This window comes from Molothrus ater, chromosome 3 (genome assembly GCF_012460135.2).
Source record: "Molothrus ater isolate BHLD 08-10-18 breed brown headed cowbird chromosome 3, BPBGC_Mater_1.1, whole genome shotgun sequence".
Lineage (NCBI taxonomy): Eukaryota > Metazoa > Chordata > Aves > Passeriformes > Icteridae > Molothrus > Molothrus ater.
The window spans coordinates 88,880,694-88,900,509 of NC_050480.2; the positions used below are offsets into that span (position 1 = coordinate 88,880,694).

The 19,816-nt window shown below is 39.6% G+C and overlaps 1 protein-coding gene across 1 annotated transcript; it reads right to left on the bottom strand.

Moving 5' to 3' along the window:
* Nucleotides 1-1,723: 1,723 nt before the first annotated feature.
* PM20D2 (peptidase M20 domain containing 2) lies at nt 1,724-19,558 on the bottom strand. The gene is made up of 7 exons (XM_036380100.2): nt 19,057-19,558; nt 18,832-18,980; nt 15,125-15,267; nt 11,967-12,121; nt 9,453-9,588; nt 4,745-4,852; nt 1,724-3,827 (listed from the first exon to the last, which is right to left on the bottom strand). Exons 1-7 carry the CDS (start codon nt 19,486-19,488, stop codon nt 3,625-3,627), a joined length of 1,326 nt encoding a protein of 441 aa, XP_036235993.1. The 5' UTR covers nt 19,489-19,558; the 3' UTR covers nt 1,724-3,624.
* Between the last annotated feature and the right edge of the window lie 258 nt (nt 19,559-19,816).

Consider the following 19,816-nt stretch of genomic DNA (forward strand, 5'->3'; position numbering starts at 1 on the left):
CTAGTTGTTAATTCAGCTGAGGAAGGCCTGATTTTATAAGGCCTTCCTTTCTTTTATAAGGTTTTACCTGTATGCAGCATAAACAAGAGTACCATATTCTTACACTATTCTCAACTATGTGGACTTCATTAGGACTGAAGCATTGGACTTCCTGCTTTATTTTTAAATAAGGACATTAGATGCAGTTGTAGCTTGAGAAAAATCCTCAGTGAGTTTGTCAGATACTTCTGGCTTCCATTAGTGCCTAGAGGAATCTAAACCAGCAGCAATCTTATCCAACTTTGGCTTAGTATAGTCTGGGCATGAGCACTTATGCAGGATGCACTTTTGCTCCCTAGTAAGAACAAAATGTGGGTGGCAGCAGCAGTCAATGAAACAGTCTGATGGACAAAGGCTCTGTGGAGGGCTGCTACCTCAGGACAAGGAAATTGCAAACCTCAGGGGCAAAAAGGAAATAATGTGGACTGACTTTTTCTTTGTTATTTCAAAATTACTTATTCCTAAACATTTTGCTCTAAATAAAAGTCTGTTTTCAGGAATGCTGTTAGCAAGTTATGAGATCACTCAGTGAATACTAGAGAGACTTCAACAGCTAACGTGTCATGACTCTTCCTCAGAGGAACACAGTCCTGCTCCTTGTGACTGCAATGGGAGCAGGTACAGAGCATTCACAGTAGGGAGAAGCAATTACAGAAATAAGATTCACAAGAACATAAAACTGCATCCCATTTATGGTTTGAAGAGACTGCTGGGCTCTTCTGCACCAGGAACACAGCAGGTTGCAAGTTCTCGCCTTCCAATCTTCTCATAAAAAATAAACCCATCATATTTCATCTTTTATTTTTTGTTTTGCTTTGTATCTTTTACTCAGGTCCTAAGACAGACACTAAATAAGGAAATACAGTAGTTTGGTAGGCTGGCAGAGGCTTTAAGTTCTTTACAACATCTGGACATCATCACCTCATCCTTTCACAGCTGTCATTTGCCACCAGCAGTTCAGAATAATTTCAGGCATTACAGTCCATTACCCACAATTTTGATTCATTACTGAGAATACTATTCCTGATAAATATCCCAATACTCTTAAATTACAAACAGCTTGGGGAAGACTGCAGTTAGGGCAACTTAAGAAGCATGTTGGATATTTTCATATATGCGTGATTTCTGAGCATGACTGAAAATCAAAGTTTTATTCCCACAGGAACTAAAATTTTCCCACACATAGTATCACTAAGATAGTAAAATTGCAAGATTAAATCCCAGACTGCTTTAGTTCAGGACCTCAAGAATGAACATTCTGAGACAAACCAGAACTACCTCACATGGGGAATTGAGAAAGGAGGCTGAACGAGGATTCAGGGATTTGGAAAATGAAGCCAAGATCACCTGACCTAGTGTTGGTGATAATCCCACTTCAAACTGGAGCTACACCAGCTTTAGCCTAACAGAGACACTTCACAAGCTCACATTATTCTATCAATTCCAACATGTTTTAACAGTTAAAACAGCCATAGGATAATAAAGACTAACATTAAATATGGGGCATTTGGAAAGCATTAACCCTCACAAATGCAGACCAAAATGCAAAGCTTAAACCATCCTCAATCTTATATATTGGTAACAAACTAGGGGGGAAAAAGAAAAAAATCAAACATGCTACTCAAAATCATCCCAATAGTAAGCAAAGGACAAGCATTCCAATGTTAAGCAAAGGACAAGAAAATTCAATCACAATTAAATTCCTTTATTAATATCAACTCATCTTTAATCAGTACTTCAACTCCATTTTTATTCCAGCAATGATTACAACAAAATGAAGACATACTTTTAGTTCAGAGAAGTTTAATTAACTGATCTTGGATATGATGCAGCTAAGAAGTCTGAACAAAGAGAACTGAGGAGGCTTTAATGCACATCAGCTTGTAGGAAACATAACACAGCATGTGCTATCTATGTGGGATCCAAACACTCCATCTTAAAAACAGCAAAGCAAGGAGTTAAGCAGTTCTTGCAGGAGGAAATAAAAAGCCACATGTGCTAAGGAAATCAATGCACTAGCCTGTTAACCCAGTAGATCTTAATGAATTACAATTGTGTCTGAGAATGAGCAAGGCAGACTGTAAATTAAAAGTTAAAGACAAAGTTCCTCTAACAAACCTTAGAACAAATTTCAGATGGATTTAGTATTTAACTTACTATCCTGGACACATCTATAGCTCAAGTCCCACCTTCACCTGTTTCTTGCATCCATCTATGAAAACCCTTTGCTAATGAAAGCAAGGATACTGGTGTAAAATTAAAGTGAATATAGAAATAAATGAACTATAAATGCTGAACAGAATTTTAGAGTTTACCATTTAGAGACTGTTTAAAATATATATATATATATATATTTCTGAAAGTCAGTTATTCTGACTTCCTGAGGAACACAACAGCCTGCCTGCCTTCCTTGCTGAAGGTTACAGTAGTACCTGTGCTTAGGAAAACATTAATCAGAAAGTTGCTTTCTCACTCCATCTGTCCACTGACTTCTTTTTTGTGTACTCACAAAATCCTTTAACCAGTGAATCAAAAGACATCCTAACATGTTTGGGTACACAAACCTAAATAAAACTGCAGTATCAATGTCCTTCAGAAGCAAAATAACAAAGATTAAATGGACTAACCATACAACACACAGAAAGGACAACTGGCAAGACTTTACAGATCTGCTGCTTAGGACACGGGAACAAACAGGTTAAAAAAGCCAGCAGTCCTCACTGCAAGCTCCTCTGAGATTACTAGAGGGACTTGCACACAACCATTTATTGCTTCATGGCACCACACTTGTAGCTTTGTCACAAAGATTTCCACTGGTTTAGATAAATTTGTACACCTCCTTCAGATCAGCAGTTAAGCTAATGCAACACCTTGTGTGGACACCTGTATTGCCTCAGAGCAGAATTTTTCTTGTAGTAGTTTAAATGTGTTGATTTAATCAAATAAACATTTAGCTGCTTTCCAATTTTGTGATCCATGACTTCTCCACAACACCTCCAAAATTTGCTAGGAGGAAAATCAACATGTTTGAGGACAATCAAGCTTTACAGATTGCACTCCTATACAAACAGTCCTCTTCATTGCTGGAAGCTACTATTATCAAAACCAAGTATATTTCCAAACATAGCCCCTTCTCTCCAGTGAAACCAGCTCATTTTTTAAGTCTCCATCTTGTCCCAAGAAAAGTGACCAGAAATTTCATAAAAGCTTCACAGATCAGATTCAGCATATAATCACTGAATGAAAAGTGCTTATTTTAGAACAGAAAAATACCATACTTCCTCTATATTAATATAGCACTACATAGAAAATCACTGACAAGGGATCTAAACACTATAATTTATTCAACACTGCAAATTAAAGAGAACGTATTTGAGATCTCTGTATGAAAATCATCACCCTAGTGAAGACAAACATTACAGCTAGATGAAATTTCACATTTTTTGAAAGCAATTATACTATTTACTTCTCCTGAAGTCCAAATAAAATCATAATTTCTTCAGCTATGTATTTATCCAGCCCCTATTGGGATTTAAATACAGCATCTCCATTAAGTCAGTGCTACTGAGAATGTTTTAATCAAGTTTAGTGTGATGCACATGCTCCTTCACCAACACCAGATTCTTTTTTAGGTTCTACTGGATTTGTTTGTTCCTCTTCTTTCAGCTTCACTTCTCTGAAGTCCTCCCTGACTTCTTCTAACAGACCTGGCTTGAAAATGACATCCAGTGCTGTCATTGCCAAAGCCTTTGCTGTGCGCAAGGCGTAGAACTGAGCAGTCTGTGACCCTGCAGAATAAAATGTAAGGGGAATTTCAGGTTAGGTTACCAATATTAAACCACTTGCTTGCTGCACAAGGGACATTTTATAAAGTAAAATTACAAGTTTCAGCTGCAAGAACATTTTCTTAAAAAATCTACTTGAAGTAAATGAAGTAAACCTATTTTCCCATGCCTCAAAACATTTTTTTCTTTTGCAAGTATTAATTTTCTGCTACTGACATAAACAACTGAGACTGAGAACAGGAAAGTTGAGTGTTCACATTATGCTCTTCAGAAAATGTGGGGTTTTATAAGCTAGCACTGCTACATTTCCTGTATTTTAGGAGTAAAAATGACTCATGTTTAGAAATTCTTCCGAATATGTTGTTATAGATAATCCTTCTAATTTCTTTTTAATCTTTTAGTATGAGGAGTGGTTACCCTACCCATATACATATAACCTCAAACACAAACCAAGAAATTTTACATTTGTCAGCTTTTTCTGCAACTCTACAATTCATGTTGTCACAGACATCTTTTCATGAAAATCCTTTCTTAGGATTTTTTCTTCCTGAGAAGCTGAGAGGCTCCAGGAACAAAATGTAAACAATGGTTAGTTATCTGCTGCTGTGGAATGCAACAGGTGCATCTGGGATTGGTCTCGTGTGGATGTTTGGATTTAGTGACCAGTCATGGCAGAGCTGGCTCTCTCTGTCTGAGCCAGCTGCCTTTGTTATCATTCATTCCATTCTGTTCTATTCTTAGCTTAGCTAGCCTTCTGAGATGAAACTTTTCCTTCTATTCTTTGGTATAGTCTTAATATATATCATAAAATAATAAATCAAGCCTTCTGAACATGGAGTCAACATTTTCGTCTCTTCCCTCATCCTGAAAACCCCTGTGACCACTGTCACATCATGTTAATTGTTTTCACTTCCACTCACCTGCAGCTTCTGTGTACTGCTCAGTATGATTCAATGCATCAGAGCCAATATAAAAATAAGGATGAATCCCAGGGACCACAAACGTAACATTTCCAAAGTCCGTGGAACCTAGAAGCAGCACAGAGATTTTCTTAACAAAAAAGTGTTGGGCAGTTTTGAATGCTGTAAGAAAATGCATGATAGACATTCTCTTCAACCCATATCTAAAATGGAATATCCTTTGCCCCAAATACTAAAATAAGAACATTTCTAATGAGCCATTATCCATACAAATATATCCTGTCACCAAGGTGATTTTCCCTAACTAGCCATGTTCAGGTGCTGCTCTCCAGTGCACTTCTGATCAATGACCAGTTACTGGACTGCAAGGAAGATGTATCAGCATGTTCTTATTCCTTTTACTGCTCATTTTTATCAAGCATCTCCTGACAGTAAGCTGTTAATTCAGAAACAGGAAAGCTGCAAACCTGGGGAGTGTCAGGCATTTCAGCTATTTCCTGTCACAGACATCTTTTTATGAGAAAATCCTTTCTTAGGATTTTTTCTTCCTGAGAACCTGAGAGGCTCCAGGAACAAAATGTAAACAGTGGTTATCTGCTGCTGTGGAATGCAACAGGTGCATCTGGGATTGGTCTCGTGTGGATGTTTGGATTTAGTGACCAGTCATGGCAGAGCTGGCTCTCTCTCTCTGTCTGAGCCAGCTGCCTTTGTTATCATTCATTCCATTCTGTTCTATTTTTAGCTTAGCTAGCCTTCTGAGATGAAACTTTTCCTTCTATTCTTTAGTATAGTTCTAATGTAATATATATCATAAAATAATAAATCAAGCCTTCTGAAATATGGAGTCAGATCTACGTCTCTTCCCTCATCCTGAAAACCCCTGTGACCACCGTCACAATTTCAGAACTAGGCCAAACAATTCCTGCTTCTCACCAATATGCAAATAGTCAGCATTCTGTAGGAGACTAAAGTAGAAACTATTTATCTTTAAACAAAACCAGATCGAGGGTAACTGTTTTTAGCCCATGTGTTTTGATTATTCTCAGTTATGGAAATCTCAACAGCACAAGCACCCTTGAAATAAAATCAGAACTAAACTCCAGATAAAATTCTAGGGCTTTGTAGACAAACACCCGATAACAATGTTGCAGATTTCAATGATGATTCTTTCATGCCTATCACTTTCAGGATGTTATCTAGCACCTATCTCACAGCCTTATCTACTGAATGGTATCATCCCAAAGTAGAAGATTCTTCACAGTAAATCATCCAAGAGTCTACAATTACATCCCAAGTGGTTTTGGTTTTATTCTTGTTTTATTTTTTTTCCCCAAACAAGCAACCCACTCATTTGTTAAAATGACATTTCAAAGCTGGAGAAATCAATGTACCACTTATTGTGAAATCCAGGTACCAGAAGAACCATTGTTTTTTATCAGGGAAAAATAGGGATGACCCACTAAGATCCCAATTAACTTTTTTGGGGCCAGAGATGGAAGAATTTGTTTCTTTAGCAATGGCGTATGAAATTTAACACATTGAGTAGTCTCTATATTTGTGATACTTTATGAAAAGAAAATATTGCTAGTGCCTTAAGATTTAGTAATTAAACAATGGAAAAACACAGACTTTACTTGGAAGCCTATGGTTATTGAAAGTGAGTCCACAGAGCCTACATTATGAGGACAAGAGTTTGCTTACAGATAAGGGAAACAGCAAAGCTTGTTCAAAAGCATCTCTTCCCATAAATTCAGGATGCATTTGAAGAAAATCCAACTCTTGGCACAGCAATAAGTCATTTTAATTTCCAGTAGTCTGCACTACTGATTCCCTCTTTGGTCAATCTGGACAGACAAACCAGAAGTTCTGCACACTCCAGACTAAACCAAGGGTTCCAGACCTGCCTTACTAAGTCCCAATACAAACTGCTGCAAAGACTATGCTGCACTTTTCCCTACTTCCACTTAGCAAATGAAACATTAGAAATTCCACTGCATCATAGCTCTCAGTCATGTCATTCATCCTAAATTGATATCCATATTCAATGTGCTACACGACATGTTATTTTTGCTGAGTAGAAGACATTTAAATTGGGTATTTACTAGCAACATGGAGAGGCAAAATCCAGGCAGCTTTTAATAAAAATCTAACAGCTAAATCTTCCCCTCTATCAGACAAAATGTTACACCCTTTATGGGAATAACATAGAGGTATGTTTAGAACATCAGGTGTTCTAGTAATTTCCATAAAAACGCCTGAAATTGTGTGCTTGCTAGACACGTATCGATTGGGATTCTTTCTGGAAGCATAAGTAATTGCAGTTACCAATGCAATGTACATAATCCAGTGCTACCTTCAACAGAGAGATACTGGAGTTCCAGCCTCTCAAAAATATATCCTGAAGCCTCTTCAAGTCACTGCATATTTAATAGAGTCAGTATTACCATAAACACGAACAGAGGGGAAAACACAGAAGATTCCAGGAAATAATTATATACAGTCCCAAGGTTCAAAAGTGGAATTCTCAAATATACTAGACCTTCTTAAGACCTTCTTTATCAGTTTTGCACACAGGAAGCCAATGAACACCATGAATACTACATTTTGACTAGATTAAGTTATCATAGGTGTGGGTGCCTCAACTAAGCCATGTGTAACTAAGCCATCTGCTTTAGGAGGTTATGGATAAATTTCCTGTAGTAAAGTCCTGCGAACAGTAGGAGGAGAAACAGGTCCTGGCACCTGGTCCAAGCTAGCTCAGTCTCACATGATGTCACACCCCCTGGCTGTGTGCCCAGCAAGCAGAGCCTGCGATCTGAGGTGCTCAGGGAAGCCCTGGTGACGCTTATCTGCCTAGGGTGATACCTGGGAGCAGAGCCACACTAATGCCCATGCAGAGGTGGCAGCGAGTGCGCTCAGCTCTGAACGACTGTTCTGCTGCACAGACATGGAGAAGCAACTGAGCTATCTTCCTCCCCTTTCAACAGAAGAAACTGACATCCTAAAAGAAAACATTGAAAACCACATGAAAACTAAACAGAAATAGAGGTCTTGAAAAAGATGACACAAAATACAAAACCCACCCCCAGAAAAGGGTAGCATACAAAGTTTCACTCCTATGGCTCTGGAGACTGTGCTTTGTTATCTCTCCTGAATTCCCACTGCAAAAATTCAGAGGAGAAGCTGTGAATTTGAAAACCTTCTGAAAGAAATTCAGCAAACCCTACTACAGTGTGAGATAAAAAAGCAATTGCTGAAGCACATTTTGACATTTGACACGCAATTCAAGGACAGGACAGCCATACAGGGAGTTTTGGTTTAAGCAAGTTAATGGTTAACATTGAGCATATCATATAACTTACATATGAAAGCCCTATTGCAGCTGAGTGTCTGTGAAAAGTTCACTTCAAGACCTCTGAACAAAAGCAAAATCACTGATATACATGATCATCAATGGTTTGAAGGAACCAACTAGCAGAGTTCCAGAAAGGTGCACTACAGTGAACATTTTAAGGTTCCTCAGCCTCCTTCTTTGGCTAAACAAGCAAAGCAGTAAATCTTATTTGTATTACACTGAAGAAAGTAGGAAGAAATCTGTCTTAAGTTATAATTTGTTTTTAAACACAAGACAATGAACCACTGTTTAATTTGAAAGGGAAGTAAGAAACAGAAAAATCCCATCACCATTAAATACCAAGAATTTCATTAGATACAATGTCTCCCCTACCCACAAAAAGAAATTTGGAGAGCTACTCCTAAACACCAAATCTGTCCAAACTCCAAAGATAATCTGCATTTAATAAGGAGATGACAAGTACCACAATCAAATCAATTAAAATAACTTTTTACTGAGAACAGTATCTTCCTTCTAAGAGAAAAACCTTTAGCATGAATGGAGTAAAAATGTTCATAAATACAGTTAAAATCAGTAGTGAAGGCTCAAAGTATGAGCAGCAGTTGAGACTTGAACAGAGCTCCTGTAGGAAGACTCTGAAAAAGAAAGTGTTAAGGATAACAAGAAACCCACTTAAGCATTCAAGAATTCCCATTGCTGTTACAGCTCAGAGACTAAAAAAGTTAAATTGTTTAAGACATAGTCAAGACCCAAAAGTGAACACCTACTTGAAGAGCACCCTTTGGAAAATTAATTTGTTGAACTCATGAACTAAAATTAGGGGCATGTAATTACTTGTTAATGAGAAGATTAAATTAGAGTTAGTGAGATACTTAAACTTCAAGTTATAAACCTCTCCAAAAACTCCCTCTAAAATAATTGCTAGATTCTAGTATATTTGTTTATATGTAAGCTTGGAAAATATTATTAAACAAGATTCCTAAAAACAAAGTCTCATCCCCATTTATAGCAGACCAGGATTCTGTATTTTAAAGCCACAGAATGAGAGACAATTCATTACACATCCTCGTGTTCTCAGAAAGACAGCTCTTAGCTTTCCATCCCTTCCCCCAACCAAATTGCTTATTACTTTGAATATTTTCAGAACTATTATAAGAAGGTGTTTACTGCTTTTCTTGCCTGTTCTTAGCTTCTACAACAAATACAGAAACACAGGCCAGAGATATAAACCTTCTACGGTTTGTAATTTGGCTTTTTCTTCTGTGTTTAACTTAGCTCTAATTTGTTATTTTATACACTTGAAGCTTGATCAACCTAAGCTTAAGATACAATGAAAAATGCAGCTGGAGTTACCTGACAAACCATTCAAGATAGCATCTTCTGATATAAAATCTATTCCAAGCTTCTTTCCATTCTCCTTGTAAATTTTCTGCAGGCTCTTATTTGGAAGCACATTGTAGTAATCATTTTCACCACCTTTTATTTCCACCTAGACAAAAACCCCAAATCACTGTAAGTTTTTCTCCAGTGTAAGCCAGCTCAATGTAAACAATCTGAAGGCCAAAAACACCCCCTACATATCCAGACTTCAAGCCCAAGGCAAAACAGACATAAGCGCTAAGTTTATTTCAAAAATACAACATTCTGCCAAATATTACCCTCCATCAAAACACAGCTGATGTTCTGTTCAGTTTGCACTAGAAAGCCAAATTCCAGAAGAAAGGATTCCAAAATTTTCTCCAAAAACAGGCAACAAATATTTCCTGTAACAGTGTCTAATGATTTTGCCTGCAGGTACTACTAAACTACACAGAAGTAAACATAGGCTTTTATCAAAGTGCACGTTACCTTTTTTCAGAATGTTTCCAATAACTACAGCCCCATTCATGATATGGCTTCATACAGGTAAGAAATTTGAAAACAAATTGAAAAAAAAAAATCTATCAATGTCAAATTTCAAAAGAGGTCTTAACTTTCATTCTGCATAAAGTGCACTTTCCGAACCTCTTTTCTAGATATAGTGAAGGGGACACGGTAGGAAAACAACATCTAATGTCTCAAGAGACTATAAAAGTGGCATTCACATACCCCATATCTATTTGTTTTGATGATCACAAACATTCTTTTTACAGCTGAATTAGTCATAAGCTTGTAATTAACAGAGCCAAGTAGAACCATCTATCTTAGCAACATAAAAAAGGTAATCATATTGTTTGAACCAGCTAGATGAGACACACTTCCATTTACTAAAAGCAAAACAAATGAGAACGATAATTGAAAAATCACTCAGTTGCTACATGAGCCTGCTGTTTAATGGGGCAGTGGACCTAATGACCAAGAATATGGGAAAAAAACAGACAGAAGACCCAATACCTGTTTTGCTTGTTTCTACAGGTGAGGTTTGCCATCAAGCCTCCCAGGTCTCTGAGCCTAGCAGCACTATCTGTAGGATAGAAGCATCACCCACAGCAAAACAAAAAGAAATTACAGGACACTTAAAGAAATTGAATGTACATGGGATCAGGCAGGATGCACCCAAGAATGCAGAGTAAGAGAAGCAGAAATGCAGTCTGGGAGCCATTATTCTTTTAGTGTTACTGAAACAGAGGGATGTTCCATCTCACAGAACAACACCTAAAGGTCACATCCTCTTGAAGGGCCAAAAAGAGGTCCTTGAAAACTACACACTCCTCAGGCCATCCTAGCCTCAAGTTTCCAGAGGGATTACAGAGCAAATAAATCCTCCTAGAACTCATGCCCAGGCTCAAGAATCACAAGGTGATTGTGAACATCCACCACACAAGCTGGAAATCATTTAAGAGCAGATAGTACATGACCAAGCCTAGTTTTGCATGACAACATGACTGGCTCAGATGACACAAGACATGCAAGCTCCAAGTGCTCTATAATCAGCAGCACAAAATACCATATTGCTGCCTGTTACGTGTAGCACTCATCTGCAACTGAGACTGGTGCCATTAATATTTTAGTATTTTTATTACTGATGGAGACAAACCTTGTGACACCACAGCAGGTGCTGTGCTCGTTTGGTTTCTCCTCAAATCAAGACTGGAGCGAGGCCAGAGGAAGGCCACCAAGATGATGAGGTGGAGAACACAATGTACAAGGACAGGCTGAAAGAACCTGATCTGCTGAGCCTTCACAGAACAGAAGGTTAGTGGGGCATCTTACTGCTGTCTAGAGTTACCAGATGGGAAGGGTACAGGGAAGGCAGAACCAGACTTCTCAGATGTCAAAGTGATGCAACAAGAAGCAGCAAAGGAAATCCTGTTGGATACAACAGAATCCCAGAGGGTTGATGTGGAAAAGTACCTATGGAGGTCATCTCGTCCAGTTCCCCTGTTCAATCAGGGTCACCTAGAGCTGGTTTCCCAGAGCCGTACTGAGGCAGCTTTTGAGTATCTCCAAAGATGGAAACACAGCAACCTCTGCAGGAAACCTGTGTCAGTGCTCAAGTCATTGCAGCATAAACATTAGGAAAACCCTTGCTCACCACGAGGTGTGTAGAGCACTTTTTGAGAGAGGTGGTAGAATTTCATCCTTGGAAGTATTCAAAAGTTCACATGGCACTCAACAACCTGCTCTAACTGGTCTGTCTTGCTCTGAATGGAGAATCAGACCAGATGACCTCCAGAGGTCTCTCCCAACACATATTCCTCTAGGATTCTGTGGCATTCTATTTATAAACTGAAGTTTTCTTTCAGGACACAAAGCAACAGAACAGCAAAAAGTGTAACAGTAATTTAGATTTACTTCAGTTAAACACTATGCAGACAAATAAAGTAAACACTGATTTCCTGTTCTGGTCTGTCTAACAGAAACACATGACAATGAATATGTTCTTACCTTGCATCCTGTGGCCACTGCTGCAGATTTGAAGCAGTTTTCAACCTTCTCTGTCAGAACAGAAAGCTCTTTCCTTGAAGGAGCACGCAAGTAAAACTCTAGTTCAGTGTAAGAAGGAATGATGTTAGGTTTCACACCACCATTTTTTATTACACCTGCAGAAAGGGAAAAGTTGTGTTTTCAGTATTAAATATAATTGTTTGATCTTCAGCCCTGTCATTAAATTCCCCAGTCAAGAACTAAAAATATATAAACAAAAACAACAAAACGTCAGCTGAACATGAAATAGAAAGAATGTAAAAAATGCAGTATGTGGACAAAGTTTCTTCATCATGTCAGATTACATGCGGAACATGTCCATGTCTTTCAGCACAATTTCACAGCATTCTTTGGTTAGACATCTGTTTTACATCCCAGAGTCAAGCCAAACTAGCATTTCTAATTAATTCCCTAAAATTCAATGCATTGGAGTCATAAAGCAATCTGTCTGCCAATAGGGAAAAAAACTGCTCTAAGGGATAACTTGGATTCCAACTTTCAAATGTTTCCTCAATTAGAATGTTTCCAACTTATTTTGTGATCTTGAAGAAAATCTGAACAAGTTTCTCAGCAATCCTGGAAAATGTATGTATTGCAGTGCATAGAAAGTTAATTTAGATTGCTCATTTTAATTCTTCAGAAATATTGGAATGTATAATACATGTAGCTTTAGTCACAAGTGCAGTTTGAGCTCAAAGTGCTCCCTCGAGGGAATGTGTGACCAACTACATCTTTTACCATTATGGCATCAAAGGCATTTCCATAAAATACAGTAATATTTAGATATTTTGACAAGAACACATCACAAATCCCAGTTTCACATTAGATGTAACTGCACGAACAGCTAGTTGTTTCCAACAGGGTGTTTCCCTGGCCTTCTACCCTCAATTTCTTTTATGTGGAATTAGATTTGTTTTCTGTAGAACCTGAGAAACTTCTACCTTAAATAGAAATATTGCAGAAATTACTGATGTGTATCACTGAGGCCTGAAGACACAGCACTAATTTGTTGTAAACAGACAACAAAATATTTCTTTTGGTGCAGAAAACCCATTAAGATTATGAACTTCGCCTCCAGTCTCAAATACAGTCCAAATAAAAAACAGTGTTGAATTAATCCAGTATCAGTATTTGTCCATAACAAGAGGAACAGCTCAGATGAGAGGGACAGACATCACAGGAAAGGAAGCAGTAAGTATTCATGCAAATTTGCATGACACATACGCACAGAAGCTTTCTCAGAACAAGCAGCTTCATGAGTAAACCGTTTTCACTTGTCTTGTCCAGCACAATTGTAAGTGGGACTGGAGAGAGTCTGAATAGGTCTACAGTTAAATTTCAATACAACTGCAATATGGACTGGACAGCAGACATGAATTACAAGTAGGCTGCCTGCACACTGTTGTAGCACCCAATTTGCCCTTCTGGATGGAAAATTTTTTTTACAACCTGTTTAATACAACTTCTTGAACAGGAAAAAAAAAATCTACATTCCCATTTTTGAGGGGGCAACATATACTGCACTCATAAGCAGGGAAGAAAGATTGTATCAAAATCTCAGATGAACTCACAACAACGATATTTCAGTACATGAAACATTGGTTAGAAATTCTAGACTTTAGGCAATGGAAATTATTTCAGTTTTTGTAAGTGGGGTAACACTACTATTTTTAAGATCACGTAATTCAGCCACTGATCATACAGAAAGTCTACAACATGAGGTCTTCTACACAATGTTGTAAAGAAAGCATTCCTAAAATTCAATCTCACTCTGGTTGCTTGTCCTTTCCCAGAAGTAATTTAAATACTTCCACTTTGAAAAACCAGGTTTATGGCAGCAGTTGTATCAACGCAGTAATTTCAGTTTTGCTACTGTTCAGGAAGCATTACCTTAGAAGGCCATACAGTTTAGGTACTTAGATTTTTTGCCAACATTACCCGTGTAACCTTTAGAAACTACAAAGAAAGTAGTATTTAGGGGTTCAGGCTTAGATTCAACAGAAAACTTAGGCATCTTCAGCCTTAAACCTGCAACACATGGGTTGCAGACACCAAAACTCTTAATTACATGCCTTGTTTTCTACAGAGAAATAGGATAGAGAGGCTGTGCCTGCTGTCTGAAATTCATTTGGGCATGCTGCACAGCAGAATTGCAAATAGCTTCATCTACAGTCAAAAGGATTAGGACTCCATCCAGATATCCTGGACAGAAATGCACAGTTGTAGTATATACAGCGTAAGCAGCCAAGAAACATAATGATCAGCTCAGAACATCTGGAAGGATTTTTAGCTCATAACAAATATTTCAAATAAACAGCTCTACATTCAGAAGTCCTGTAGAATTGGCAAAGTTTCTTAATTTCAACTTGACAAAAGTTGTGCTGGGTGCAATAAGGATATAGGGCAGCTTCACCTCACCTTTTGAGCCTTTCTCACTGTACACGTAGAAATGCACAATGGTGAAGGAGGACAAATCAAGCTTAATGGTTAACACGTCTTTCTGCAAAATGGCCTTTCTAATCCAAAACCTACATGATATTAAATATAAGAATACTGGGAACATCTAGTTGATTGGGCTACTAACCAGGACTATGATCTTCTGCCATCACTTGTTTTTTGTACGTCACCAAATAAATTTCATTCCAGACCACTAGACCCTTAAAATAAATGCCATCTAATTAATGGAATGTCTACTCAAAAAGTGATGCAGTAAGTAATACTTCACTTTTTGGAAGTATTTCATCTTATACCTTTGCAAATCCACACATATTAAGGAGTTCAAGGCCATGTACCGAAATAAACTTTGCGCTTTTTTCTTTCTTTTTTTTCTGAACTGCAGCTTCAAGACTTAAAATTGATCTAACCTTTACCTAGGCATTGGAGTCCCCTTTCAAATCTGACCTCTCAGACTATTTTGAGCAGTTAGTTCTGGACACTGACATGATTGTAAAAATTGCAGACACACCATTTAAATGAAATGGTGCTGTTTCATAATATTTGAAGTGACTAAACTAATTTAGTGCTTTAGTACCATACTTTGGAATGTGTGATATTCTATGTTAGTACTTCAGCAGCCTAAACTCTAACTTGCTGGATATTAGTTTTAAGAAAGATCTCACCATGAACTCTCCAGGTTGGTTTCATCTGCTGTCTTAAAACAGACAGATTGTTGTAGGCAAGAACAGCAGCATCTAATGCATTAACTCCTTCCCAAGGATAAGCAGCAGCATGAGAAGCTTTTCCATAGTATTTCACAGTCACACTAGGAAATAAAAAGCATTGCTTATTTGTTTCTCATTCACTGAAAAAAAAAAAAATCTTTGAAATGAAAAACGTCCTTTTTTTCCCCACAAATATAAGTTATTTAAATTTTGGTCAGCATAACACCAAACAATTTACCTGGCACTAGACTGTTGCATAGATAAACTATCTTTGAGTGCAAAAAAAACAGTGAAAGACTTCTAGGAAACCAGCAAAATGGAATGATACCAAGAGCCAGTCAGGCAAGGGGGTTACTGGTAACATCATTATATAGCCTTTTCCTGAAGAGTACACATTTCACATGTTAATAAAATTTCTCCACTGCTTTTTTTATACTGCCTGACTTCTGAGACTTAAAGTTAAAAACACTTTTCTCAGAGGATAACAAACCCTTTTCTCTGATTCAAAATTGGAAGTTGAGTGTCCTAATTCTTGTCAAATAAACTGTGTACAGCACGTAAGATAGCAAAAGCACGTAAGACCACATATAACCCCTGTCTAAATAGCAAAAGTGAAGTTTTATGAGTATGGAAAAGCACAGCCTATTGTAAAATACACATTATTATGCTACAGCAAGGATGTTCTCTTGCACCCTTCTAAAAAGTGGTAGAAAGGCTTGCAACAAGGAGGAAATCTAATGCAAAGGCAACCCTCAACTTCACAGAAGTCATAAAATATTGCACCTTAACATATCCAGTAAAAATTAATGCTAATATTAGCCTTACAAAATAACTTAGTATTTTAGACTGTTTAGGAGAACTGTTTACAAAAGAGGAAAACATTAAATACTGACATCTCATTTAAGGTCTCACTATTTATAAAACACACAAAACAATCTGTACTCCATATCCACTCCTTTATAGAAAAAACTCAATCTTCAAGTGTTCCTCCCACCCCAAGACACACAATCTGTCTCTTATCCAGCCATCACCAGCCTAACTTGCTTGTCCCTCTGTCTTGCACAAATGCCAACTCAACCAGTTATCCTGAAGTGACCCCTTGTGCTCAGAACCATGCCACAGCTGCAAGTTAACACCAGCACTTAAATTCTGGAAGGAAAAGAGGGACACAATGCAGTGTACTGTTGCAACAGGAAACATCTCTTACTACTCCTGCAATCCAAATTAGGCTTGCCTTCTTCTATCCCCACTGATCTTCCAAGATAATCACAGAACCCATTCTTTAGACTAGGAGTTTTATTCAACATTTATTATCATTAAGAAATGTAAGAATCTTGTCCATTAATATCCAAAGTATTAGACTGCAACCCCTCAAATCAACTCACAAAGATCCCTGGACATTCTCAAAAAAATAGAAACAAGGCAAAGTACAGCAAAAAAGTCATGCTGCAGTATTCTCTTCGAGAAGGAACATGTGTTTCTTATTAAAAAAAGTTCTTTCAGCATTCCTTTACTTGTACTTCTTTTGCTACACAAATGTCACAGACACTCAGAAAAACCCAACAGATTTTGCAGAATAATAACACCCTAAGCCAGTTTAAGAATACCAGCAGAAGAATGTGGATCCTGTTTGTCCAATAATAAATAGGCTGATTAAGTGAAGGGTAATTGAGTAACAATCAGCAAACTTTGGCATGTATCCACCAGTTATCCCAATATGTTAATCTTATTTCAGGCACAAGCCAGTTTTCAGAATTGCAGACACAGAAATACTAGCAACTTAGTAATCACCAGTCCTTAAACTCCCTACAAACAACCAAAGACCAATTAAAATTAGAAAAGCTGTCTTTCTACCTTTGAAACCTCATAATTACATAAAATATGACAAACTCAGTATTTCAAGCTTTTGGAGGTAATAAATTGTTTCACTCAGCACTTCCAATTCCATGCCTCGTCCGTGTTCAAAAGTTTAAAGGCTATCTAGGACTTGCATCCTATTGTAGACCCTGACCTCTGAAGAGAGACTTCCTAATCTTACTGTATCAAACTCAAAAGGTTATTGCAAGTAGAAAGACAAAATTATCATTGAAAACTACATCTTGAAGATTATAATATAGTCTTAAGGTAAAGCAAAGGCAAGTTGGGCTAAGTCTTGAAGGAGGGTACAACAACCAGTTAAGACTCTTTAGAAACACGAGGAAGGAAAGAAGCAGAGAACTGGCCAGGTGATGAAAACTAACCCTGTCTGTTTTACCATGTAACTTGGCATTTACCAAAGCAAATTATCCACTGGAAACAACCCTGGTAAAAGCAAAATGGTCAGTAAAATCAAGCATATCAGAGCTAGACAATAGCACAACCAATCTGAAAACAGTTCCCAGTACAAGTCATAAATGACTGGAAAATTACTTATTTAAATAATTCAGAATTTAGTCTGAAACAGTCAAATGTAATACTTGTAAAAGCTTTTGCACTGGAGGGAGTTTACTAGTGGAGTCTCTGCAAGGTAAGACCCTCTGGGATCAGGAATCACATAATAGAAGAATGTAACATAAAACATAGGAAAAAAACCTGCTGGCAGACTACTGCTGGGACACTGTGGAAACAGACATTTACAACACCAAAGGAAGAACAGCACGGCCTTGCAGACTGGCAGAGCAAGAAAAGAATGAAGCTCCAAAGCACTTTTTAAAAATCATGTACTTAAAGACCAAGCATTTGCCTAGGAGTTGATTGCTTGAAAATGACTGAAGAGGAAGTCACAAACATGCCACCTGTCTCCAAAATTTTAAGGAAACACTATGGTCCCTGCAGCAGCTGAGTAAGATCTAAGGCAATGTACCTTGCGTAGAGTGTACAATTTTGGGGATGCACATCCAGCAATGTGTACTTTAAGGCCAGTCAAGTGACTCAAAGCACAAGTGAGCCAGTGCTGTCTCTGAACATCAGGGCCAGTCAGAAGAAGACAAGGTGTAATTTTCAGAGTTATGTGGCTGACAGAAAAGGCAGCTGTGTGAGGGTAGGACTGTTGTTCATCCCTACACCGGGGGCAAACATGAAGGAAAGACAGGTACTACTATGGATCAAAACCAAAAAGTTGATGTGAGAGTTAATACACACAACATGGCTCTAACTAAATTTAGTGTGGAAGTTACTACAGATCCAAACTTCAGTCAGGCTTAGCTGGCCAGTCATTTTCAAAAGGAGGAAGGCAAACCTGAAACACCTTCCAAACTGATTAAAAATCCATAGAGGACCACATGACTGGCATCCAGGAAAGCATAAAACAATGACCCTTGAGACCCTGCAGTTGTATCTTTAAATTCTGCTTCAACAGACGGCATCATCACAAGAATGCTTAAAAGAAACGCCTAGAAACATCACAACAAAAGATGAATTTTTGGGATACATGGAAGATTATCTGAGATCAGTCAGGGATTTGAGCACTGAGCTCAAATTTAGGCTGAACACAGCTCTTTAAAAGAATGGCTCCGGGTGCCATTCCCTAACACTAACCTGGCTCCTTAGATGAGAGCAAACACTTTTGTCTGATGGGCACCTGCAAGGCTCCGGGTTCAGCCACTGCTAAAGCAGGTCCCCTTCTCAGGAAGGGGACAAAAAGCTAATAACAAACCATCTCTTTCCACCTGAACCCACCCACTCACTCATGCTCGGCCACGTCGGGCAGGTAAGCAGCGTTTTCTTGCGACGGGTGCGCCATGAAAACCACATCCAGGCCATCGAACGCTCCAGCCTTGATGAGGTCTATTTTGCCTCCTCCTTGCTCTTCCGCGGGGGTCCCCAGCACCGTGATCTGCAGCACAAACGCACGGAGAGAGTCAGGGGCTGTCAGGGAGCGCCCACCACCGCTCCCCCGGGAGGGCTCGCACCTGCACGGCCACGGGCTCCGCCAGGCTCTCCAGGGCGGCCTTGAGCGCCAGCGCGGCGGCGGCTCCCACCTCGGCGATGAGGTTGTGGCCGCAGGCGTGCCCCAGCCCGGGCAGCGCGTCGTACTCGCAGAGGAAGGCGAGGCGGAGCGGGTCCTGCGGGGCCGCCGTGCCCCAGTCGGCGCGGAAAGCGGTGCCCAGCTTGTAGCGCGGCTGCACGGCCCAGGCGGCGCCGGGCAGGTCCCCGCCGGAGAAGAAGCGGGTCAGGGCATCGTGCGCCTGGTGCTCCGCGTACGCCAGCTCGGGACGGCTCCAGATGTCGCGGCTCAGCGCGCCCAGACGCGCAGCGTTCAGATCCACACTCTCGCACGCCCGCTGCTTCAGCGCCTCCAGCGCGGCGGCGGGGCCGCTCTCCGGCGGCTCTTGCGGCTTCATGAGGCCTCGGGAACACCGATCCTCAGCTGAGCCGAACCAGCGGCCCGCACCTGCCCTCCGGCGCGACACCTGCGCTGTTCCCCCTTTTATAGCCTCTTTTCGCCGCGAGGCACGGTGGGAAGTGTAGTTCCTAATCACGGCCTGACCTACAGGCGGCGCCCAGCCGGAACTCCCCGCCCCAGCGTGCCTGGCGCGGCCCTCAGCCAGCCGGCGGAGTTTCGGGGGTCCGCCCGCAGCCCCTGCCGGCTGCGCTGCCGGGGCTGCTCGCTGCCTCCCTCACCCGCGGGATCGCGGGGGCAATCGGAAGGGTAAAGGTAGGAAACTTACA